Source organism: Phodopus roborovskii, unplaced genomic scaffold, assembly GCF_943737965.1.
Source record: "Phodopus roborovskii unplaced genomic scaffold, PHOROB, whole genome shotgun sequence".
Classification (NCBI taxonomy): Eukaryota; Metazoa; Chordata; class Mammalia; order Rodentia; family Cricetidae; genus Phodopus; species Phodopus roborovskii.
This window is the reverse complement of record NW_026125541.1, coordinates 5,634-32,520: the sequence shown is the minus strand read 5'-3', so window position 1 is coordinate 32,520 and position 26,887 is coordinate 5,634. Positions and strand designations below refer to the sequence as shown.

Below are 26,887 nucleotides of genomic sequence, written 5' to 3'. Positions count from 1 at the left end.
TAGAGATTATATCAAGTGCTTTGTGTCAAGGTGCATGAGTGTGACCTTTCTGTGGTGTAAAATACATTCACAAAATTGGAAGTAATCGTAGATGAATTAAAAAGTAAAGTCAAATGTCACCAGGTTAGAATAAACTAATAAGAATCTAATTTATCCCCAAGGTATAAATCAGATGCTTTAATAAATAAGCAAAATGTATTCAGGGAGTTGCAGGGCACCAATGTGTTAACTCACCATGTGTTGAGTTTGAAGGCTCTGTAGCCTTCACCATGAACTGACTAGTACATATTAAAATGTTACATGTTAAAACCTAGTCATTTTCTTCTGCCTTATTTAATAAAACCAAGAGTCAACAGCATATGAATAAAACCTTTCTTCAGCTCTGATTCGAGGCCACATTTCATTTCATGTACTCATAAAACAGGGAAGTGTATGCCACAGAGGTAGACAGGGTTGATGCCCAATACTGAGTACCTTGATGAAAAGTGACAGTGTACCCCGAGCAATGATACCATTTTGAGAACCACACATTTAATAGAGTGGTTAGCTGCCGAAGAACTTTGGAAAAGGGAATTATTAATCACAATAGGAAGCTAGGAAAGGATTGGCAAAAATAAAAGGGTTGTCTGTGAAATTAATACTTTGAAATTGCACTAGCCTGTCACCCCTTACACATTAGGTCCCTATTGATAGGGAAGTCCCTCCAGTAAACACGCTGTTCTTCCCTGACATGTTTGGACTCTGGATATTAAAAATAGGGTTTTTATTTGTCTTTTTTTTCTATTGAAAAGAGGCCTGTCCACCTTCAGCCTGGGCAGCACCTCCTGGTCCTTCCTTTGCTGCTCTTCCACAAGGCTGCTCTGCACATTCTATTTGACTTTCTCGAGTCCAGTACATGCTCATACCGCTCTCCTTCATAGGGACTCGGTCTCTCTGCAAGTGCTCCCCTCTTTGCACATCTCTGTGTTACTGTCAGCGAGAGGTCAGTTTCGACTGTGCCTTGGGCCTTAAAACACAGGGAATGAGCTGCACTGGCAATAAGGGACAGTAGAGAACCTCAGCACTTATCAACGATTCTGCTGTCTATGTGCAGTCTGTCCCCTTTATTGGAAAGTTCATGTGATTCGAGTTCACAGTTATCTCCATAGGGAGAACGCTGAGAAAGTTACCCATTGAAAGTATTTTAAAGACTTCCAAGTCTGAATTTTTTTTTTCTCTATTCTTTTTATTTTAATCTTTTTCAGTGTAATGCTAATGCATCTTCCTAAGTTATTTGTTCGGACCAACTGTAGTTTCCTATGACTGTGACTACACCAGCTCTCCTTGGTTCACCTCACACTTTGTAAACTGAGGTGGAAGAATATTAGAAAGACCCTGTGTGTCCACATCTCCCCATGTGTCCACGTTTCCCCGTGTGTCCATGTCTGCCATCACTGAATATGGTCCTGAAGTTATGCCAGGGCCTGGATTAGAAGTTAAGTAAAACACAAAGCAGACTTATAGAAATCTACAATGCAGGTGCTGGTCCCATAAAATTTCCATTTCCATGTTTGGACTTAAGAATGCATTGTAGCTGCAGAGAGAATATCACTTGAGTACAGTTAGTAAATGAATAGTTATGTAAGGTGTTTAATACATTATCCCAGAGATGACTCTTCATCTTGTAACCCAAGTTAATTCAGCGTTTGCACTCCTGAGACAGAACTCCTGGTCAAAGTAACTTAAGGGAAGGAAGGAAGGAAGGGAGGGAGGGAGGGAGGGAGGGAGGGAGGGAGGGAGGGGAGGGTTACCCAAAGGTAGCAGTGATTGGAGAGAGGCAGGAGTGACTCCAGCTGTGTCAGCCTGAGAGAGGGCTGTTCAGATCTTGGTTGATCAGAAAACAGAAAGAGCTAGACCAGCCATGGGGGGCAGAAATAACTTTCAAATGCCTGACCCTAGTGACCTGCTTCTGCCAGCCAAGCCATATAACCTTTTAAATAATGCCAGCAGATGCTGCCTGCACATTCAAAGCATCAGATAAGAGGGATGTTTCATGTTTAGACCATAATGAACTTCTTAAAATTAATTCTTACAGTTGACATATAAAGTACTGGGTTTTGCTATGGCATTTTCATGCATGCACGTCATGCTTTGTTCTTGCTCGTCTTCTGCTACTGCCCTCTTCCGACCCTCCCTTCTGCTGTCATGTGACGAGAATTCTGTTAAACTCACTTCCTCAGCTCCCCTAAAGATCTCCTTCTTTCTCTTAGTCTCCTTAATGCTTTCACAGGTTACACACCACACACACACACACACACACACACACACCTATGTAGCTGGAGTTTTCTTGTCCTGCCAGGTCCTGCTACCCTTCAGTCCCAAATAAGCACACAGAGACATAGTAATTTCTAAACTGTTGGTTGATGGCTAAGACTTCTTATTGGCTAGCTCTCTCTTAATTATTAGCCCATAACTATTAATCTCAGCTTACCAGAGGATGCCCGGACCTGTTACTCCTTTGGCGGCTATATGGTGTCTCCCCATGGTTTACTACTTCTCCTCCCTAGCATTTTCCTCATCTCCTAGCCCTGCCCATCTTTCTGTCTCTACTGGTCAAACCGTATTTTATTCATCAACCAATAAGAGAAACACATATACAGAAAAGACATCCCCCATCATATTTAGATTTCACATTAAAAGAAAACCCACGTGCTTGCCTCTCTGCTGCTTGCTTATTTCATTCACCATAATGACTTTCAGTCCTGCCCATTACATTATCGTGTAACTGTCTTGATTCCCTTTTTCTTTACGGCTGAATGAAATCCCATTGTGTCTGTGAACCACAATTTCTTTATATGCTATCCTTTTCATGATTATCTAAGCTGCCTCCATCTCTTAGCAGCCAATATCTCTGTGGTGCATAACAAGCTCTTATAATCAACTAAATGTGCATTTGTATTTGATGATAGTCTTTGCATCTCAAGGATCTCACTGCTACTAGTTATTAAACATCTATCAATGGCAAGAAATATGCTGAGTGTTTTATCAATATCTCTTTCTCCTCACAACCCTTCACTAGCTCCCCTAAGGCCTTGAGTCCTGGCTGTGGTGCTGCATTAGGCAATGGGTCTATAAAATGAAAACAGTAATTCATGCTGAGTCTTTATACATGCCAGGCCTAGACCCCCAGTACCCTCCAGGTCTTAATCCCACAAGAAAAATACCAATTCATCTTCTGCTTCACAGGGGAGCAAAGAAAGAAAATGTGATATTCCCAAACATTCAAGGTCCTAGGGCCCACACTGATAACCATTTCACCAGAGTGTCTCATAAACTGATATTAGTTAGCATAATGAGAGGGATGAAAGTCCATCTTCTCAATCCAAGAGACCTTGCTTCAGCCCTGCACTATTTTCCTTGTAGCATCTGTGCTATGATCTGTTCCATGAATCCGGCAAAGGCCTAGAGATTGGAAATAAGAGACAAGACTGTGGGTCCTTCGTTCAATGGCGGAACTCCTAATGTGATTACCCTTTATTGAGGGGATAGGGTAGGCTTAAATACTGACTTACAGCACAGTGGAAAAATAACAGGATTGTCAGGCGTGTGTTAGCCTCCCCACCAGGTGTGTGTTAGCAAAACAGGAAGAGTACCAATGACAACTCCAGGGGGCAGGAAGAGTCCCAATAACAGCTCTGTGGCAAGGAGTTCCAGCCAACAGCTTCAGGCTTGCTCAAGGTGCCTCGGGATCCATGCAGGGCCCTACATTTCCCTGTGAGAGAAGACGCAAAAGTAGCTTCATTTAACAACGAAGTAAACACTTGTGGGTGTTTTCAGTAGCCACAATGGGGATTTGGTACTGCAACCTGTATTTCATCAGGTGAAAGCTTTTGCTGTCCTGTGAAAAACGTGGCTGAAACTGGAGGAAATGCCCTGTATTATACGAATTCCTTTTGGGCTTTAAGTGTCCTTTGAATCTTCTGGAAAGAGTTCATTACTGAATCCAGCCGAGCAGGCAGAGGCTGGCAGACCGACTAGCAGGGTTCTGGTGGTCATGCTGTGGTGATTGTAGTGGGTCCAAGGGACACTGACTGTCCCTCTGTGTGCACTGGGAACAAGGCATTAATGAGAGATCTGCGGAACTCACCAGATGCAGAACTGTGACTACCATTTGGGCCCTTTGACATTAAATAAGCCATGCTGTATCTGCTATTGAAGCAGATGCATATGTGAAATATTTACCTGTCTGGTATTATTCCAAGGACTCTAAAACAAATGCTTTTAATAAAAATCTCTTTCCATCTTCATTTTAAGACTAACAGCCTGTGATATATATATATGTATATATGTACATATATATATATATATATATATGTATATTCAAAGTAATCTGTTTGTTGGTTGGTGTTTTTGAATACAAGGTTTCTCTGTTTACCCTTGGCTGCCCTAGAACTCACTGTGTAGACCAAGCTGGCCTCAAACTCACAGAGATCCGCCTGCTTCTGTCTCCTAAGTGCTGGGACTAAAGGCGTGCACCCCCACCACAGGGACAAAGAATTCTTATATAAGCACTCTAAGGCAATTTGTTTTGTTTTAGTCTCTGGTAGAGATTCAACAACGAGGGTAGAGCCAGATGCCCAGCAATGAAACAAAGAAAAGAGGGAATGGTCCTTTTTATTCTAAAGCAAATGAATTCTGTTGTCTCTGCAGGCATCAGCACGAGGGATGGGACTGCACAAAGAGACAGCGACTTCAAGGGCAAGGCCCAGCGACAAGTGCAGTTCAACCCTGGCCAGACCAGGGCCTTGTGGAGAGTGCGGATCTTGGGCGATGAGGTGCATGAGCACTCAGAGACCTTCCAGGTGGTTCTCTCTGAGCCTGTGCTGGCAGCCCTGGAGTTCCCCACAGTGACCACTGTGGAGATCATTGACCCAGGCGACGGTAAGCCTGACCATCATTTTCCTTATGTCATTGTTGATGAGCTTTTAGGACAAAGCGCCTTTCTTATAAAGGAGTTTAAAGCCACTATTTGAACTCTCTACCCAGAGAAATTTCTATATTCTTTAGAGTTCTCAGGTATATTGATGGGAAGAGGGAAATGTAACAGTAATGATGAGAAGCCATATCTCAGGTAAAGTAACTGCAGTATTGTTAATGCGGGGTCTTAGTACCAATGTGCTTGTTTCTTCCGTTTGTGTGTCATCGGTTCATCAGCTTCGAAGTCTTCTGGTATCTTAGAATACCTTTTAAGCAAATGGTTTGAGGGTCAGACTGTTCCAGGCTTAATTTGTCCCCTGTATTGCATCTTATCATTTCTGCACACACCCCGATGCTCCCGACCTCCCCACTTTCTGTGGTGAGCTGTCCTGAGCTTCCGCTCTGAATTTCTCTTCCATCACTTTCTTCATCAGTGTATGCGCGTAGCTGACATTGTGAAAATGAACATTAACGTTCTTGTAAATTGACCTTTCCCTGCCCCTTGCATACAATCCTGGTTTGTCGTGCTGTGTATTTGAGTTGAGGGTAGGAGGTGAATGGCTTTTTTTGAGGTCTGGCATTTACACAAACCTCATCGAGACTTCTAAGTTGAAATGCTGTCAGAAGCCAGACATGACTTTCTTTTCTTTTAAACTGCCAGTCTGCTTTATTTTGTCAGTCCGAAAATTCTTAAATGCTCTACAAAGATACAATCTGCTGAGTTCATAAAATGGGGACTCGTGCAAATCCCTGTGTTAAAAGACTCAGCATAATTAAAGAGGCCGGATCAGAACCAGGGGCTCTGGCGCCCTGAGCTTATCTAATTCTCTGCCTTCAGTCAAATATGAAGTTCCCTTACATTTATAATCTTTATTAGAGAACATTTAACATTAATTGCTTTATCTGTAAATAAACAAACTTTCATCTAGTCTGCAGCTTTGGGGATATCCTTTGTAAACCCCCATGACAACTTTAATACGTGTTAGCTGCTCCATTAGCTTAAGCTGGAAGCTAGCTTTTGAGATTTTATTTGCTATTTAGTAAAAATGCTAACGTCTACCTTAAGGGATAAGACTTAAACTTACTTGTGCATTCCTAACCATAGGGTAAGATATTTATCTCTACCAGTGACATGTCTGAGCAATGGGATTTTAAAACAAAGGCAACACACACACTTGAAAACATATACATACGTACGTACTTACGCACATACTACATATATTTGTACATACGTACACCTGGAACCTTACGAGCAGTAACACAATCAATCTCATATGAAGCCACCATAGCAATTATCCTGCTTTCAGTCCTCCTTATAAAAGGCTCATTTTCACTTCAATCCCAATATGGCTGTTATTAACATCATGTCCATTAGCCATAATACAATTTATCTCAACCCTTGCCGAAACTAATCGACCCCCATTCTTTGATTTAACAAAAGGACAATCAGAACTAGTTTCAGGCTTCAACATTGAATATGCCACAGAACTGTTCACACTATTTTTCATAGCTGAATATACTAATATTATTCTAATAAATGCTCTATCAATTATTGTATTCTTGGGGCCACTGTACTATCCATATAACCCAGGATTTTACACTATCAATTTCATAATCAAAACCCTCGATTCCGCTACAGTCAACTAATACATCTTCTATGAAAAAACTTCCTAACACTAGCCCTATGTACTTGACATATTTCAATTCCAATGTTTATAGCAAGCATCCCACCTTATACCTGGACCTCACATATTCATAATTATGTTATATATTCTCTATAGTTGTGATTTAAAGATTTTAAACTATTGTGTATTTTACTCCATACATTAGCATCTATATTCACCAGCAAACAGGCATCCCTTATTGCTTACTTGTTTAATATGGAGCCATACTCAATGCTAGCATGGATGAGGTCTATTCCTCCCCTGCCTGCCCACATCAGTGACCTCTGCAACAGTGTAATCGGTGCTGATCCTTCACCGCCACCATGGCAAGTTTAACCTCAAAGTTACTGCTGCTGTTAAGAAGTCTGCCCTCTCTTTATTCTTGTTTTCCTCTTTGGACTACAGGCTTCAAGTTACATGGAAATGTAATTTATTGATACGTTCAATAGACATGTGAATCTATGAGTCTGGGAGTTGCCACTAACCATGGTCTACATTAACTTGGTTCACTTTAGAAGAAAAAAACAAAACAAAGTGTGAAAGAAATGTCAAAGTTCAAACATCAGTGTCAGTATTCAGACATTTCTGCACTGAGTACACTTGTTGGTTGGTCTAAAGGCACTACAGTGGCCTGAAGATGTACCGGAATGCCTTCTGAGTTGTTTTCAAACATGCCAGCTTCCTTCAAGGCGAGGAACACTCATTGCTTTCATTCACGCCCCAAGTTGTCTTTCATGTATTATGACAGACTTTTAGAAGATAATCAGTTCTGTCATGTTTTTAGTACTTTTTCATCAGTACAGTTCAGTGGAGAGAAAGGACAGGATGAATATTGTCTCTCAACTGTGGTTCCAACTTTATTTCTGAGAATTGAAGTTGCTTTTTTTGTTTTTTGTTTTCCAAGTTGTAGCATAGTCAAAACTCACGGTCACCAAGAAGAGTACTCATAATGGTGTAGTCATATTGATGGATAAAGGATGCATTCACTTCATCTAGGCTTATATTTCAAAATAAAGAGTATTCACATTTACCTGGAAGTGGGAAAACCGCTCGTATTTATTGTCAGAAAGATAATCCAGTAACACCATAAGAGTGGAAAAGAAGAGAGGTATGAGGGGTCAAAGGGACCCTAGACTTCCTCACTTTTCCTCTACAAACCTGAAAGTAGCAAGAAGTAAAGAGTGTTCATTTTTCAGTCATTTATAATCCTCCTGCATGGAAGTGGCCATGGCTAGTGTTTGAGAGTATGACCCCACAGTTGCCTTTTCTCCTACTGGTTCCCATAGAATTTACTAATCTCATAATTTAGCCCTTACTTCTTCTTTTGCATGGACCGTGGTAGTTTCAGCCTGTTGTGTGAATGGGGCTTTCATGTAGGTACTTTTATGATATATGCCTTTGTATGCTCTCTGTCTATTCTATTGTATGCTAGTCATGGTATCTCCTCTCAGAGTTTTACAGTATTCAATTATATACATGGATTAAAAAGAAAATGTATAGGAAGTTCTCAACTCTTTAAAGGAATCATCTAAGTACTTGCTTCTAGCTTCCTTTTAACCTTCCTCCCCGCTCCCCTGCCTTTGCTCCACCTTAACCATGTTTTATACCTCTTGACATTAGTCAGCTTCTCCTCTTCCTCATAGCTAGCAGTGCCTCCCTCACCCCGCATGGCCTCTTTTGGGGAGAACACTGGGCAACCATGGCAGTTATGAACAAGGGCTCTGAGATGACTTGTCTGAGTTCAAGTACAGTGTCAGTGCCTCCCGACTGCCTTCAGTAGGTTATCTGGTTGTGTGTGTGTGTGTGTGTGTGTGTGTGTGTGTGTGTGTGTGTGTGTTATCCTCAGAACTAAAATGCAGGTCACAACAATCCTTACCTCAAAGATTATTGCAAAAATAAAGCCAGCTGATACAGGTGGAGTGTTTAGAATCCACCTTGGCAAATAGTAAGACTCTGTTGGTGTTAGCTAACTGCATTTAAAGACTGATGCATGAATGGTGTTTTTCAACATTTTCACCTATAAAAAGTTGTGCTTACTTAAGGCAGTCTGTGTATACATTTCTGCTGTGTGTGTAAAGCAACGTTAGAAAATCATGTTACCCTAAATGGCAATTGGAGAAATCTTTATTCAAGTGTCTTTCTGATATCCTTTCACGGTTTCTCCCACAGATTACATAATTATGTGAAAAATTAGGTCAACAGAAGATCTGAACTTGATACGGGCATATTTACCCTCTGTCAGATCAACTGTAGGAGTGAATTCCAGGTCTGAGGCCATTTTCCGGGACACACAGCTTTCTTCTCTATTCATATTTCAAGCCCATAGGCAGAGGAGGAGAAGTCCTGACTTGTGTAATCCAATGTGCTTGGGTTACAAGGTGCAGAAGGAACCAAACTGTAAGTCCCCCAGGTTTAAATCCTGCTGGGGCTGCATAATTAAAACCCTATGCATGCAGCTTCCCTCAGAACATACTTGAAAACAAAACTGGCCAGGATAAATTTGCAGTGTAGAATGAGTATTGTTGATTAACCCTGGTTTAATCAGCTCTGGCTTTTTGTAACAGAATATCATAGATTGGGTGACTTTAATATAACAGATAATAATATCCATTTGTTCCTCACAGTTGTGGGGGGATTAATCTGAGCTCAAGGTGCAGGGCAGGAGTAGAAGGCTTGCTTAGTGTCTTTGAACTAAGATAAACCCCTGACTCTGTCTCCAGCAATGCTAAGACAAAACCAACAGATCAAGCTTGGGCTAGTATACTCAGTCCCTGATGAGGGTCCTCCAGGCTTACAGACAGTCACCTCCCAGGTGTGTCCTCAGTATATCACTCAGCATTCTTTGCCTGCAAGGTGGGGGTGGGGGGAGCAGGGAGAGGAGAGAAGAAACAGAGAGAGGAAAGGAGTGTTCTGTGTTGCTTTTATAAGAACAGCAATCCTTTATGGGGTCTCCACACTCAATGACCTTGCTTAAAGCTACACACTTGTCAAGGCCCATCTCCTCCACCATCACATTCAACATATGAATTACGAGGTACACAAACATTAGCACAGAGCAAGCTTTGAGTAATGTTTCATAGAAAGGTTACAGAGAATGTGGCCTGAAGACCTAAAAGTCAGCAACCCGCAAGTGAATTCCCATGAGTTCATGGGGTGGGGAGGCCCCTGAGGTTCACTGGACAGTTTAATGTTGCTTAGCATTTTATGTGGTTTTGCACTAAAATCAGAATAATTTTTATAATAAAATTTTGTATTTGATAAAAATCTTAATAATTACATCTGTAATCCTTATGTGTTTTTATTTTATTGGTGTTTTGCCTGCATGTGTCTGTGTGAGGGTGTTGTATCCTGGAATTACAGTTGTGAGCTGCCATGTGGGTGCTGGGAATTGAACTTGGGTCCTCTGGAAGAGCAATCAGTGCTCTTAATTCCTGAGCCAATTCTCCAGCCCCTATAGCTGTAATTCTTAGCATTGTAAAAACTTGCCTTAAAAATAAACCAACAAGGACATTTCTCAACTTGCTACTTGGGCCCCCTCTAGGGCAGGGCTGCTTAGGGCAGCAATGCCTCTTCCCAGTGAGCAGCTGCTTCAAGCTGCTACCCTGTACTCCGTGCAAAGTGCTGGTGATGATAACCAAATTCTAGTGTCTTCCCATTGAGTGGGATCTCAGTTCTCCACTGACTAGATTCCTTATCAGTATCTGAAACAGTTGCTCGCATTGCATCACGACCCTTCTCAGCCTCTGGTTTCCAGTTTTGTTTTTTTTTTTTTTTTAATCTCTGATCCATTGTGTTCATCTTTAGTCCTCCCAGATGTGATGGTACTCTGACTGGCGCTGCATATATCATACATCTATATGTTTCCAGTCCTGCCTTTCCACTGAAACCCAAGATAATATGCCCAAAAGGCCACTTAGACTTTTCCACTTGGTTACTGAAAGGATATCTCAATTTCAGTATTCCCAAATGTAACTTCAGGTTTCCCAAATCTGACCTCCATATTCTGTCCCCCACTTTTACAAACAGCAACTTCATCTGTAAAAGAATGACCGAAAGGTTACACTTGGAGTCATCCTGGGTTCCTCAGGTTCTTTCGTATATCTGAGAAAACTTCATCAGAAAACTCTTGTGAGTCTTTATTTCTGATACATCTGTCTCGCATCCACACCCACAAGTATCAACTCTTGATACCTCCTGGTCCTTGTGACCTGTGATCTCCTTCCTGGATGGTTGCAAAACCTTAAAACCAAGGGCTTCATGTCAGCGCCTTCTACTTCATGTCTATCATGCAACAGCTGAAACTGAAGTTCATCAGAGTACAGCATCACAGAATCCCCACCAATGTCCAATCCTTTCTAATGAATTCGCCTGAAGATACTGGATGTAAAAAAGATTAGACTAGACTGACTACATGTTAAAAGTTGGGAACCACTTTCTATAGCATTAAGGAAGTGAAATAACCCTGTAGCAGAAACAGATATGGTCAGCACTTGAGCTGATAGTTTCCCCTAACTGCTGTCCCTAATTCTAATTCTGGGCCAATCTGAAAAACCTAGATGTGCACTGGGGTGTCCTCCTTCCTGCTTACGTGCTACAGCTTCCCATGCCACGCAGCCTCCGTGATGGCATACCTGATTATTTCTTTCCCACAATTACATGTTCCCACTCTTTTACCTGCTTTCAAGTCTATCTAAACACAAATGAAGAGCTAGGGCTGTAGTCTGTTGTAGACTGCTTGCCAACTGTACTGGCTAGTATTTTGTCAGTTTAACTTGAGCCAGACTCATTTGGGAAGAGGGAGCCTCATCTGAGAAAATGTCCTCATCAGATTAGCATGTGGTACATTTTTACTATCTTTATGATGTGGGAGTGCCTAGTCCATTATGGGTAGTGCCAGCCCTAGTCAAGGTGGTCCTGGGTTTGTACAACAAAGCAGATGGAGCAAGCCAAGGGAGTAAGCAGCACCCCTCCATGGCCTCTGCTGCACTTCCTGCCTTCAGGTTCCCACCTTGAGTTCCTGCCCTGACTTCCCCTAGAGATAGAGTATGTATGACCTGAGGGTTGTGAGCTGAAATATACCCTTTCCTCCTCAAGTTGCTTTTGATTATTATCACCACAATAGAAGTCCTAATGAAGACACCAGGTATTCACAGAACACTGTAGAAAAAGAAAACAAGGGTAAAGGTGGCTGACTTCATTGCTCTAATGAGCTCTAACAGTTGTTCATTCTCATCCAGTTCATTGGGTGGCTTTGTTTATTTCCACATCCTAATTAGAGTGAACATTGAAGTCTTTCCAGCATTGCTGAAGGGGTCTGTGTCAGTAAAAAGGAGACTCTATGAGGGCACAGGTGTCACTTACTTCTGCATTGTGGTGCCCAGTATAGTGCCTGGCAAGTTGAAATCAGTGTTTAATAAATGATTAATTAGTTATAAGATGGAGGCATTCTGAAAGTGACTGTGAGAGTCTTGGAAGGAAACAGATGATGCTGGAAAACTTAGTTATTTCAGAAGCACTTCATCTCATGGGTGTTTTCCAAAGGTTGGGGCGAATCTAAAACCCAGGCTTGTAAAGTGTCCCTGGGGCAGTGAGAGCCAGGGCCAGGGCCAGGGCCAGCACCACCTAAGGTCTGGAGAAGGTTGCACATGCCTCTGGATATCTGAGAGTTGCTGGGAAAATGAACTTCAGAACTCAGGGAGAGTCTCTTAAATTTTCAAGTTTTCATTTATGTGTATCTGTATCTTTATATATGTGCATGTATATGTGTGTTGTACTCAAGGAGACAAGGTGTCAGATCCCCTGGTCTCACTGCAATCTGCAAGAGTAGCATGCTCTTAACCATGGAACCATTTCTGGTTTTTGTTCTTCAATCCCCTTCCTGCAGGCTCTTCCCTTTGGCTGACCCACCAGAATCCTAGCATCAGGAAAACCTCCTCAAAGGCTTCGCCCTTCAAGCCCTCGGCCACAGGGCAGGGTGGACTGAGCATCTTAACTGTGTAGGCTATTCTAGAGTCTTTCATAGTCCCCAGAAGAATTGTGCTTACTGTTTCCAAGATAATCAGGAAGTGTGTTCTCTGTGGATGTTAAGGCTTTCAGGGAAACAGGCTTCCAGAGGAATATCACAGTCTGTTTTGGGTTTATAATGTCAAACTATTGAACTAAATGATCATGAAAGTTTTACACAATAGATCTATTTTAAACAATTTAATTATGCTACTTGTAGTACTTAATGTACCTTTTATCTATGTTAAAAATGAGTCATTGAGACTTATAATGTTATATAAACATAGTTCTTATGTCACAAGTAATTGCTATCCTGCTCAGGAAGGAAAAAAAACACTACAGAGGTGTTCTTATTGCTTATGATAAAGGCACTCAGGAATTCTAAAGGAACTGTTGTTTGAAAACAGTTGAACAAATAAATTGTTACATTTTAAATCATGAACCATCCAAAGGGAAGCCCTTTGAATAAGGCTAATAATAGAATAAATGTCTGAGGATCCGAGTTCCAATCCTGACTAATGAGCTTGCTTGGGGGCCAAGTTCAACCGTTTGAACTCAGGGTCCAGCAAAGCAGGGCATCTCCACTTGTTGGGTTATACCAGGGAAAGATGTCATGCTGTAACAAGGAGAAAGAGGTGGATTAAAAAGAACTGTGCAGCCAGCCGTATTTATCGAGAAGAAAGAGGTGACTGGAGACAGAAGCTATGCAGGGTTTTGTGTAGGTGTTCTTTCCCCTCCTCCACCCTTCCTCTGGCGCTGTTATTCTAAAAGAGAAAAGAAATAAACTACCAGAGACAGTTTAAGTTTCTGAGATAGGCAACTCAGACCAAAAGAAAGGAAAAAAAGTTATAGTGACTGTAATTGTGTTTTCTCTTTAGAATCTACCGTGTTCATTCCCCAGTCGGAATACTCTGTTGAAGAAGATGTGGGGCGAGCTGTTCATTCCCATCAGGAGAAGTGGAGATGTCAGCCAGGAGCTGATGGTGATCTGCTACACACAGCAAGGTAACTCCATTGCTGAGCAAAGTGGACTAGCCCGCGTGTGCCCATCAGCCTCTGGCTGGTGGAGCCCTGAAGAACTGGATGTTAAGACATTAAGAACTGTGCTTTAGTATTGTATTCTAGGGTCTTCTTTGTGTCAGTCTAACAAGACGCTGCTGCTGCTTCCCTCAGGTCCAGTTTAAGATGGTAGGGAACTAGGCTTGGGGATTTAGCTCAGTGGCAGAGCACTTGCCTAGCAAGCACAAGGCCCTGGGTTCAGTCCTCAGCTCTGGAGGGGGTGGGGAATGGCAGGGAACCAAAGGCCCACTCAAAACTTCCAAGTCAAAGAGAGTTGTTTAGAGGTAGGATCTGGTCAGTGCTGCAGCCTTGCAATCCTAGCATTCTCACACAGCCTGGGCTGTCTCAGCCTATCTTAGCCTTCAAAAAAGCTCATTGGCTTCCCTACAATGCCAAAGGCTATGAATTTTATCCTTGGTACAATACGAAAAGAGAAAGAAATAGACAAAATGATGCATATCTGAGGAGACACTAATTTAAAGCTGGTTTGACTGGTAACAGTAGAATCTTAGTAATCTGCCTTTGCTAAGTATCAGTCCAAGATATAAAAAACAGAAAAACAAGTATGGTTGAATCAAAAACCAAAACTGACACAGGTATGCCTCTTATATGTGATTATAGAGCTTTATTAAACTCAAGGCCATTTGAGCAATGAGTTATAGACAAATCATTAGCAATTGGAAATAGATCAGTGAATTACAGACAGATCATTGTCAATTAGAAATGGATTCTAAATTACTCTGAATTTTTCCTGAAGATATCTTCTTAGATTATATGAGAAAGGAAATCAATCGTTTCCCTGGGCATATGATTTTTAGACATAATTACTGCTAAAATGACCAGGATAACTAATCTAACATGTTGATATTTGGTGATTCTGGAGAGACTCAAGGATTTAGAACAGTGACTGAAAGCCGTATATATCTTCTTGAAGTGCTTTAAGGCTTCCATAAGCATTAAACTCAATTCTAAAAATGCTGTCAACTTTAAAGAACAGTAAATGAATATTTAAAATTTTAGAACTAGTTAATAATCACTGCAAAGGAACTTCAAAGTACTGTTTTGCATATATATGTATATGCAAATATATATATATATCCCATGAAAGTCAAATTTACATAATACAAATTTAAGATTAATGTACAAAAGTCATCGGCATACCAAACAATTTTCTAGAAAAACAGAACAATAGAAAAGGAAAAGTTACACATGCCATTATTGTCAGGTCAGGCTTTCACAGACATTTCCATTAGTACATGTGTGATCTGAAAAGCAGGACAAAAGAATGATTCATAAAAGACTCAGACTCAGCCTTGGGACCCAGGACACAGAACTAGTGTGTTGACTTCTGAATGCCTCACTTCCCCAAAGCCTAAAAAACCCATTTGATGCATAGAAGGACTAGGCAAGCACAGAAAGTCCATGGCCTGGTCCTAGACATGGGAAACATTTGAATAGTGGAAGACATTATCTTCCTTGTTGCATTGATTTGAAAGTTTGTTGGAGGGAAGGCAGGAGAAAGCATTAGAAAGCCAATATTTGCCATGTGTGAGGTCATTCTGAAGGAGACCTGTGGTACTAGAACATTCTGTAGGTGTCATTGCAGTTCTGGGGTGTTGGAAATACACAGTTGCATCCGTTAAATAATGAATATGAAAACCATATGTCTGGAAAGAGCTGTCCAACACTGAAGTCTTTTGTGTTCTCTTGACCCATAGGGACAGCAACCAGCACTGTGCGGACATCAGTGCTGTCTTACTCCGACTACATCTCCAGGCCTGAGGACCACAGTAGTGTGGTCCGGCTTGACAAAGATGAACGTGAGAAAATGTGCCGTGTGGTAGTAATTGATGACTCATTATACGAAGAGGAAGAGACTTTCCAGGTCCTTTTGAGCATGCCCATGGGCGGGAGGATCGGTGACAAGTTTCCAGGAGCCAAGGTGACCATACTGACAGACAAGGATGACGGTGAGTTTTGATTATCTTACCTGCGGTGGCAACACCAGACATGGCTTTCTATACAGAAAAAATAGCAATCAGATACAATCACGGGGTGCGTGTTAATTCTCTGCCAGATTTTATAGTGACTAAGAGTCATCAATCAATCACCCCTCTTTGCTGATATAATGTTTCCGCAGCCAGTTTTCTCTCTAGGACCTCTTTACAGGGCCTTCTTTTCCTAGCTTTAATCCAAGCGTTTAAACCTGTTTTTCAAAGAAACCCATAAGAAGGGCTATCAAATGGATCACTGGGTGGGAAACAAATATATGGGAAGTTAAGTCTCAAGACAAGAGGAGTTGATATACTAGACCACCCTTCCCCAGGAAGCCCAGGAAAAGCAAACACCACCTGAAAAAGTTTGCATTTCCGTGTGAGGAGAGAAAGGGCAGGGATAGATTGCAAATGATCTTGTGACCCAAGCAAAGGGCGGAAGCAGACAGCATGCCCTCCCCTCCCATGGACTGTTTTCTGTGTCCTTCCCATTTTCCCCATGGCAGATCAAAGAGGGTGAGCCGTGTTGTTGGAGCAAGAGTTGCAGGAGAGTCAAAAGCCCAAATGATCCTAAAACTCAGGGAACTGAGAACAATCTGCCAAGAAAGGTTTTGGATAACTGAAGTGAAGAAGAGAGCATGAGACAAGGCCAGTCAGGGGTCCCCCCAACCTGTGTCCCCTGAAGTCCTTGTTTTCTCCTCTAACAGTCCTCTGAATTACAGAATGAGGCCTTTTTGTGATTGTTTGAAAGGTTTAAAAACACTGACCATAAATTCGGGAGTGACTTTTAACAAAAAGGCATAGAAGAAAAATCTCTCTGAAGTTTAGATAACATCTTTTATTTAAAAAAATAGTCCTGTAGTGCTTCATTTAACCATGTTCTGTATTTGTCCATTCTTAAATTTTTTAATTATGCAGATGGAGGGTGCGCTTGAGTGCAGGTCCCCAAAGAAGTCAGAAGTGGTGCTCAGGTTCCACCGGAGCTGTAGTTACAGATAGATATGAGCGGATATGAGCAGATATGAGCAGATAGATGAGCAACAATTGTAGGTGCTGTGAATTGAACTTGGATCCTCTGCAAAATCAAGATGCATCTTAACCGCTGAGCCATCTACTCAGCCATGTTCTATATTTAAACCAAGAATAGGGATTTTATTTCAAATGGAATCATTCTTAGAGAGGCAGTAGTATAAATGCCCAGAATAAACCTAAGAGTTTGCATCAAATTCCCATGTACCATCTGGCCAGCTCTTTTTCTTGCATTGTCTGCAATGGTTTAGATTGAGCAGGACTTAATTTAAAAACAGAGACTAATTGATGTCTACTTGAATCCAGCTTCTTGTTTCTGTTTTCAAAGTCTTTTGGTGTGGAATTCTATGCTATGCACATGGGAAAGACACAACGTAGAAGGGGAAAATTTCACATATGTGTCACTAAATCTTAACAAGAACCAAGAGTGATATTCTTCCCCCAGTTCCATGGGTGAGATAAAAATTTAGACGTATGAGGTGGCTATCTGGCTTGTGTTTACATGGCTAGTACACATGGGGAAATGGCATTAGGGTTCCCAATGTATGTGCCTTCCATGCACTGTTTTCTGGAAAATACCTTCTTATAGCGAGGCAAAAGAGCAGTTGCCAGAGTCCTACTGTAGAGTCTTTTGTAGAACATTTATTTTGTGAACCTTGGCACTGAAGGGTTAAGGTTTGAGGGCAAACATTGTGCCTCCTCAATAGCTCTGAAACCACAATCTCATTGATTTGCTAGCCTGCTTTCTCTGCCTGACTCTTCCCTTCCATCCCTGCATGGCCATCCTAATTCAGACTGGCAGCTTTCTTTATAGATTTTAGAAACTCTTTTATTAAGGCAAGCCCAGTTTCTAGTCCAGTGCTTTATTTTCAGTCTTCAGAAACTATTATGAAATTCCTTTGACCTACAAGGAAGGAATTATCCCTGGTTCCTGTAAGTCAGTAGAAGAACAAGGTACCATAAGGCTTTATTATTGCACCCCAGGGTTCAAATTCAGCTGACAATGTGGTATTCAGCTCAGCAAGAACTCACTTCAGCGTAGCTTAAATAATATACTTGCTAACTTTATCTTACAATTCTTTGGGGAAGGTTTCAGAGATTCTCAAATGATGATGCCTGGAAGCATGTACTTCACAACACTGTATTCAATGATCTGATGTTTCAACATTGTGTTATGACTCTTTCATTAGATGTCACCCCTTCTTAAAACTGATGACGCTGACCTGCAGCCACTGAGACCTGCACTTAGAGCCCCAGCTGACAGTTTTCATTCACTCACCGAAGTTTACCCTTTCTCTAGACTGTTCTTGATATCATGTTGTCTTTATCTTTTGCCATATGGGACCTTAATCTGGTGCTGAGTGAAAACACAAAAGCATGCACCCATCTCTCTCTCTATCTATCTACCTACCTACCTACCTATCTATATCTATTGTGTGTGTGTGTGTGTGTGTGTGTGTGTGTGTGTGTGTGTGTGTGTGTATACTTTGTTTTAAAGGAAAATACTTTAGTCACTGTGGGGTCCATGATTCTATACCAGAAAAAGAAGATGCAAGGAGTCGCAAGCAGATGTGATATTCTTTATGCACTCCGAGCCAGATTTTGAGAACATCTAGATAAGCAAACAACTAGAGTGAGATGCCACAATGGCCGTGCCTGTGCTATGGAAATGGGCACAACAGATGAGGCATTAAGTAACTGATTTTGGTTTTTGAGACAGGATCTCTCTGTGTAGCACTGGTTGTCCTGGAGCTCTGTGTAGACCAGGCTATCCTCAAACTCAGAAATCTGTCTGCTTCTGCTTCCCAAGTGCTGGGATTAAAGGCACGCACCACCATTGCCTAACTAGTTAACTGTTTCTGAATGAGAAAATAAATTGCTTTATAATTTTGTAACTCAGGGAACTCTGAATCTTCTGAAGCAAGATTGTCCGTCTGTGACAATATAAAATGACATTTTTGTGTTCATTGAGTGGAAGACAGAGATGAGGATGGTGGGGGCTTCTCTTATGGCCAAATCCCTGAAAATCTCCACTAGGACCAATAATCTCTCTGTACTAATGATGTTTAGCTATCAGGGTGTAGGGTGGGGAGCACAAGGGCTACAGAAATACATCTGTCTAAATCTGTACTGAATCACTAAGAAACAGCTAAACCTGTTATTTGAAAAGTCTGACACATTACAAATCAGTGATGTGTCTGAGGTTAGGAATATTCAGGCATCCTATGCGTTCTCCATCAGCATCTTCAGTGTTCTGTCCTTCGGCAAGTTACCATTAAACACTGCAGTATTGGTTCCTAACTGTCAGTCTTTGGAGTACATGAAGGGAACGCTGCTGCTGCTAATTCATTGTCTGCCTTTGTGTGACAACTGTCACGGGGCTTCACTCCAAAGTGGCTATCTACCTTCACAACCCTGGAAAAGTTACTGTGCCAGACAGAAAGTAGGGGCTTGTAAATAAATGGCTATCAAATGAGCCCTGTGGCAAATGAATCAACAGCTTAGGATATTAGAATCAAAAGCAGAAATGCTTTTGCAGAAGAAAAATTTTTACGCTAGAAAAAAATGCATAATGTGGATAAACTTGTTTGCATTTGTGCAAAACTGGAAGACCTGCTTGTCTCCTTTTTTCCCCCTCTCCTTCTTCTTTTTCTTTAATCTTAAACACAATTATTTACATTAGTATAAGATCCAATTAAGGGATACCAGCCTGTTGATGCAAGAAAGGGCCAGATTCAATTAAGGTAATAACTTGACAAACATATCCTGCATTAAGTATGCCTGAACTAAAACACCATTTAAAATAAAGAAATGGGTGTGGGGGACAAGTTTGTAATTGCTTAGACTATCCTTGAGTTGTTTCCATTACTACAATCACACTGGCACCATAAGTCAGTGAAAGCCAAAGTGTGTGGGCACAGGAGTGGTGGCTGAATGGTAGAACTGGAGAGGTTCCCTCCTCCATAGACAAGATGCTACACCAAAGTGAAATCAAATCAGAGAGTAAATGAGATACCTGGTCCTTTAAGAAAGTGTAAGGACTCAGTGAGTACTTGTTATGAAGCCCGTATCACTTGCTATGGACACTGAACCACTTGACACGGGTCAGTAACTTCCGCAACTTAAAATCTGTCTCTTCAGGGTGGGGCCGAATATATAAAAGGTTAAATGAGAACAATTTATAACGATATTTGAAATAGTAGAAAGGGAGAGTGAGAAAGCAGGTTGTGACTAAAACACAGTTACTTTGTGAGTCACAACTCGTAAAACCTTGAAAGATGAAATGGATTCAGGTAAACAGAGAACTAGGCTAATTATGGTTGGACTTCACAGCTAAATCAAAGGGAGTAATGGGTTACGGAACACTGAGGAACCCAGTTGACTGGGCTGCAAATGTTTTAAGAAAGCTATTGGTGGAGAACTACAGGCAAGAATGGCTGTTGAGAGGGGAGAATCAGTCTTCTCAAGCCAGAAGCCCCCTGTTAGGTTATTCAATCCAACCAGGTAGCCATAGACACATCTACATAACAGTAACACTAAATGGACCTAGTAGGCTATATTTATATATGCACATATATATATATATATATATATATATATATATCATATATATATATATATATATATATATATATATAACCTATGTATAACAATAATAACCAAATACAAAGTGAGATTTGAGAGATAGTCCAGGGAAAATATAGGAAGAAGTGGAAGGAAAAGAGAGGGGTCAAAATAATTTAAATATAGTACTCAGGTACAAAATAAAAATTAAATGCAAAAAAGGTTTTCTGCCCAGCTCTGCAGCCAGAGTCCTGCACTCTCTGTACATGCCGCTCCTGTCTAGCAGGTGGCTCTTGGCCTTCTGAGCAAGCCCCCCATTTGCTCCCCTGCTTGCTTTCCCTCATGTGAAGCATGCTGTCCCTGGGCTGGCTCAGCTTATAGCATTTTGTGGAGATTAGGCAACATGATCTTTAGGAAAGTACTTTAAAAACTGATTTAATAGAAGAAGGTGAGGTGAGCCCTGTGGGCAGTGAGTTTGGGAAGATGGCCTTGATGCACCTGTACGTAGATGTCTGGAATAAACATATGGATAGAATTATTGGATAGAGCTTGGGGAGGTTTTTGAACCATATTGTGAAAAGATCAGAGTGGGGTCTGGAGGTTACTGAGTAGAGGGCAATGGAAATGAATGGAAGACAGTACAAAGGCAGCAGTTGGAAGCATAGGGGAAGGAGGTGAAGTTAAACATAACAACGAAAGCAACCCTGGAGATGACTAGGCTTCCGTGTAAGAAGAAGGGAGAAGAGGAATTTAAAATGTTTGTATCCAGAAAGTGTGTGGATGGTTCAAAGCATGGTCTTATGAAAGGAATTCAGGAGACCTAGCATGGGAAAAGAGGTTCAAAGAAAGTGAGATAAAAAATTCTCTTTATATTTTATTTTTATTATGTGTATGGTGTTTTGCTTGAATGTATGTCTGTGTAGCATGTATGTTTCTGACCAAAGAGGGTATCAGATCCCCTGGAACTTGAGTTACAGATGGCTGTAAGCCACCATGTGGTGCTAGGAATGCAATCCAGATCATGGATAGGGTAGATGTTGGGCTGGGCCAACTCATAACCCTGGTTCCAGGCCTAGATAATTAGTTGCAGGGTTGGTCAACCCACTGGTTCTCCCCAATCCTCACCACCAGGATGATCTCTCCATTATTGTCCTGGCTAATTCATCCCCTTGCAGCCGTAAGCAAGGGGCAGGGGGCAGTTCTCCTGCTCATGAGTTAATATCCTCAGGGTCAGCTCTCCCACACCTCCAAAAAGGCCAGCTCTACTGGGTTGCCCAGAAAAGGTGCAGGGGCCACTCTCCTGAGTGCTGCAGCTGATGAGGGGCAAGGGCAGCCCTCTTGCTCTTATGACCTCAAGGCCAGCTCTCCCACCTGCTACAGGATTTGAAGGGGGTTCATCTCTCCCCCACCCACACTACCATGTGACTGATGAGGGGTGGAACCTGATGCCCCACACTCATATTCTCAGACGGTCCACCCCAAATACTTGGCCTTTCTTCATCTCTTCTCTGTATATGCTGTACCCACACATACATCTGTTTACATGTAGTGTTGTCTAGATTCTTCCTATGAGGGTGAACATGTGTGTGTGTTTCTTTCTTTTCCCCTCCTCCCCCTCTGAAAGATTGTATGATCCAAACTGATTTTGAATGTGGCTGCTTTTCAAAATAATTGGATGCTTTTGTTGTATTCTTTTGCAAGTCAAGCTAAATTTAAACTGCTTTCTGATGAAGACTCGTGTTGTAGCTCTGTTTAATTATGATTTCGGGACAGGAATTGCAGAATTACAGCATACATTCATTTGTCACTAACATACGAGTGGGAGAAGATGGGATGAAAAAGCCCCCGTGATATGAGTGAGCAACTCACCAAAGAGGGAGAAGGAGGGAGAGGAGGAGGGGGGAAGAGCAGGTGGAGGAGGAAGAAGAGGAGGAGGAGGGAGAGGTATGGAGAGGAGGTGGAGGAAGAGGATCTAGAGATGTTGGCCCATCCACAGCCGGCCACTGGAGGACCTGTGCTCCTGGGTCCCCAATTCCCTTATCCCTCTCTCTTTAATTCTGCACCTCACTCAAGAAGTCAGCAGGCCACCTGTAAAGGAGGAAGTTCCCAAGCAATGAGGGACACTGACTAAAATAAGGGAAATACATCAGGGTCAGACAGTGGGAGTGGGGTTTGTTTCAGTTGGGGTATTTTTGATTAAGCCCCCTTGCTGCTTGGGGGGGGGCTAACCTTTTTAATCTGTAGGTACAATTCACTACTCACTGCAGGAGAAGCACAAAGAACTTTTTTCCCACTGTACACACAAAAGCTTGGCAAGCAGCCACTTGGATCCCTCCTGCAAGTCGCCTGAAAACATTATACCAGGATTACCAGAAAAGGAAAAGACTCCAGGATTTTTATGAGAAGGGCTAAGTGTTTTGTTTAATTTACATGGAACAGTGGCCTTGCTGCCCACAAAGAAAGTAAGCCCAGGGAACTAAACATGGACACAGAACCAGTTCACCCAGAGTGAGCTCTCGGGTTCATAGAGCCTGTGTGTGCAGGCATGGACTGGGAGAGGTTCAGGGGCGGAGCTGTTGCATAAAAGCTGTATACAGTATAAAGTTAACTTCAGTTTTCATTCTTCAAGGTTTTAAGTTGAAGGGTGTGGTCCAGTAGTAGAGCAGATGCCTAATATGTGAAAGGCCCTGGATTTGATCCCAGGACCACAGAAATACCACTTGATTTTCCAGTGTTGCATATATAACACATAACCATTACTAACACAGACAGCACCTTCCTAGGTTCTCAGTTTTTTTTCACTTAACACACATACATTTTGTAGAAGATGCAGCCACTGAGCTTCGAGCCTGTAGGACTGATGCATGCATGACATAAACCTGGACAACCCACTCAAACCCTACTAGCAGTGTGTATGCTGGACACAGTTGCCCTCTGGTAGTACTGTAAGATTCAAGGGATGCTGGGTGCCCTAGCAGTGAACTTGCCAAGTAAAGCTATCTGTTCTTTTGTATGTCTCCGGCCTCTGAATATCCTAGAACAACTGAAACACTGTAGCTGCCATTCTGGCCCCTCTCTGCCGACTGTAACCCCACCAGGGTCCTCAGGAGATCATGTTAGTGCCATCTGTTGCTTCAAGACAAGGACTTGTACCGCCTTTGTGGCATGCCATTTAAGAAACCAGCCGGCAGAGCTTTTGTCTCTCCAAAGGTGGGCTTCGGCTCTCTGTCAGCTTCTTTTGAACACATAATGTCTTGTGTTTGTTTTGTGTTTTTCGTAGTAACACTGTCAGCTTGATACCCATCTCTTCCACACACAAGAGCGATTTCTGGCTACACTGATCCTGCAGATGTCAAAAGTGTAAACATCCATGCTTATTATCCCTAAAACCCTGGAAGCAGATCACTGAACATTTATCCTTATAATCTCAGACAGCACTAAGTTCTATTTCAGTACTATTAAAAAAAATCACATAAATCTCAGTAGCCACTTTTCAAACACCAGACTTTAAAATTTGTAAACTTAGAATTATTGAGGGAAAGTTTTGTTTTCTTTTTAAAAAAATATTTTTATTATATGTGTGTACGTGTGTATGTCTGTATATGTGCATGAACCCGAGGTTAGGACCATCCCATGAAGCTGGAGTTACAACAGCTATAAGCTGCCTGATGAGTGTGTTGAGAATTGGACTCAGGTCCTCTGCAAGAACAAGCCCATTCTTAACCACTGAGCCATATCTCTAGCCCTGAGTTTCATTTTCTAATTAAATTTTTATTATTTTATTTTATATGTGCTTATGTTTTGCTCTGCATGTGTGTCTATGTACCATATACTCTGGTGTCTAGTACAGGCCAGAAGAGGGCATCAGATCCCCAGAACTGCATATTAGATGCCTGTAGAACACCATTGTGGAAATTCCATAATGCACAGCAATCAGAGGCTGAACAGTGGCTCTGATGCTTTCTCTGGCTTCATGGCGCCTATTTGTGTACACAACTCTCCCCCCCATCTCCCAGCACATACAAATAATTTTTAAAGTTATAAAATGTAAACAAGTTTATAATTTGTTGATCTTACTCCCCTTGGCTTATTCAGCTACCTATCTTATACAACCTAGGCCCATCAGTGTAGGGATGCCGCTGCCTACAATGGGCTAGACACCCCTATGTCAATTTGCAATCACAAAATGTGGCCACAGACCTGTCTACTGTCCAATCCGATGGAGTCAATTCTGCAGCTGAAGTTCCTTCCCTCTGAGGAAAGTTAAATTGACAAATTATTATTAACCATCCTGCAGTAAAACTGAGGTTTTGTCATTTGATAAAACAGCTACATCATGCCACAAATAACCATAATACTAATCTACATAGGGATTATAAAAGTTGCTTAAACTAAAAATACCCTCCCTTCTAGGATATTTCTAGCAATTCAAAGCACTTTTAAAATTATGAATAAAACTTTTACTTCTTTCACACTTCTACAGAATTTTTTAAAAGTTATATTTTCTCTAAGAAACAGATCTTCATTTTGTGTCCCCTGGAAACATTTGTAATAAAATATAGTCAGCCCTCTAGATTCCCAGGTTCCACACAAGCAAAGTCACCGTGCACAGATGGATTTGAGGAAGAATTGTCTCTGTGCTGAGCACATCTGGGAGTTTTATCTCTGGTCTTTTTAAAAGAGTTATTTGCTTATATTTTTATGTGTATGAGTGTTTGCCCCTCTCCCCCCCCCAGGTGCGCGCTCTCTCTCTCTCTCTCTCTCTCTCTCTCTCTCTCCTCTCTCTCTCTCTCGTGTGTGTGTGTGTATAATGACCTCAGAAGCTAGAAGAGGGACTTGGATACCCTGAGACTGGAGTTATAGTTACGAACTGCCATATGGGTGTTATGACTGAACCTGGGTCCCTTGACAGGAGCAGCCATCATCTTAACTGATGAACGAACATCCTCCAGCCCCAGTCATTGGTCTTTAAACAACACAATGCCTCAACTACTAACCCAAACACGTATGTGGACTCAGCACTATAAAAATCTGCAAATGATTTCAAGTATATGGAAAGATGTGTGGATTATATGCCAATGCTATTCACTGTGTGAGGCATTTGACCAACTGTGAACTTCAGTATTGTGGGTAGAAAAACACAGTTCTTTGTCCAAAAGAAAGGGGAATTTATTCAGAGACTAATATGAGTGGAGTGGGCTGTTTTGGGATTTGATTCCACTAATAGATTTGGGGTACTGGCCTTAGGACATGGCTCCCCTTATCTGTGGATGTGACCTCTTATAAGGAAAAGAGGGGGGACTGCTCGCCATCTTGGGTGATAGTTAGAGATCAGACTGCTGATTCCATTCACCCCTGGTCAGAAAGACCACGGAGGCTATCTATCTTGTTGTATATCTGTGAGTAATATTTTGTTTGTTTGTTTTTTGAGACAGGGTTTCTTTGTAGCTTAGAGCCTGACCTGAAACTTACTCTGTAGACCAGGCTGGTCTCAAACTCACAAAGATGCATCTATCTCTGCTTCCCAAGTGCTGGGATTAAAGGTGGCACCACCACTGCCTGGCTCTGTGTCTTCTCATAAATCTTAGATGCCCATTTGAATGGGCTCTCGTGGATTCACCTCCAAGTGGCCATGCCCTGAAGCATTGATCCAGATCTCCCAGATTGACAGGTTCTGTCATCAGTTAGGTTGCCTGGTCTTTTTTATTAGTCACAGGATGAAAGAAAATTATAAGTTAGTGTACTTACCAAAATATCCATCAGGAAGGACATGGAGTAGACCAGTGAGAGCCCAGTAGGGGAACCCTCTTCTGTCTTATTCTTAGCTATGGGGAGGTGGAAGTTAATATCTACTAAGTCAATATATTCCAAATGTTTGTCTAATAATCAAAGGGATATTAAGTCAGAGAACGAAGGTGGGTGACAATTGGGAATTAAGAAGGCTAAAGATACCCCAAGATAATTTTAGCTTGTTAGTGGTGTAACACACCAGGCACTCTGTAGTCATGAAGTCCTACTCAGCCAGTTTTCAACATAGGTGTGGCTTTTCCAGGAAATGTCACTGCAGAGTGCCCACCGGGTATCCTGCAGTGACCCACAGGGTGCCAAGGGGTGACTGAACACCCATGCCTTTGTTTTCTTAGATGTTTGCTAAATGCTTGCATCGTTCAAGACATTGTGCCAAGATGACAGAGACTAAGAATTTGCTTTGTCTCACCCTCACATGTTTCCTGGGCCCCTAATAAGTGATGGGCAGGCTCCAAGGTACTGAAAAACACAGCGGTGACTAGAGACCAGCCCCTTTCTAGGAGAATTTGATCAAGGAGCTAGAAAGATCCATGCCCACTGCAAATGATAAGGGCAGGCTTACCACTGGGAACTTTCTGAAAGTCGTGAAACTTGGCCCCGACCTTCAGGAAGAGCCTCCCCACCCCATCCTCCAGACAGAAAAAGACTTCAATGGAGTCACTCAAACTGGCAGCTGGTAAATTAATGGGCATTGTCATGTGTCCCTTGGGCTGTGACCATCTCTCTTTGTGAAGAAAATTGCACTATTGGGGATAGCACTGTCTTAGCAGGCCAGCAGTCCCTGAATATAACCTTTGAAAAGAAATAAAA

At 41.9% G+C, this 26,887-nt stretch overlaps 1 protein-coding gene across 1 annotated transcript in view; it reads left to right on the top strand.

Moving 5' to 3' along the window:
- LOC127216320 (FRAS1-related extracellular matrix protein 2-like) overlaps positions 1–15,692 on the top strand; it is a 74,477-nt gene extending 58,785 nt beyond the window's left edge. The window contains 4 exon segments of the mRNA XM_051176927.1: positions 4,690–4,920; positions 13,502–13,551; positions 13,553–13,628; positions 15,401–15,692. Coding sequence (XP_051032884.1) covers positions 4,690–4,920; positions 13,502–13,551; positions 13,553–13,628; positions 15,401–15,663 — 620 coding nt within the window. The 3' untranslated portion in view covers positions 15,664–15,692.
- Positions 15,693–26,887: the final 11,195 nt, after the last annotated feature.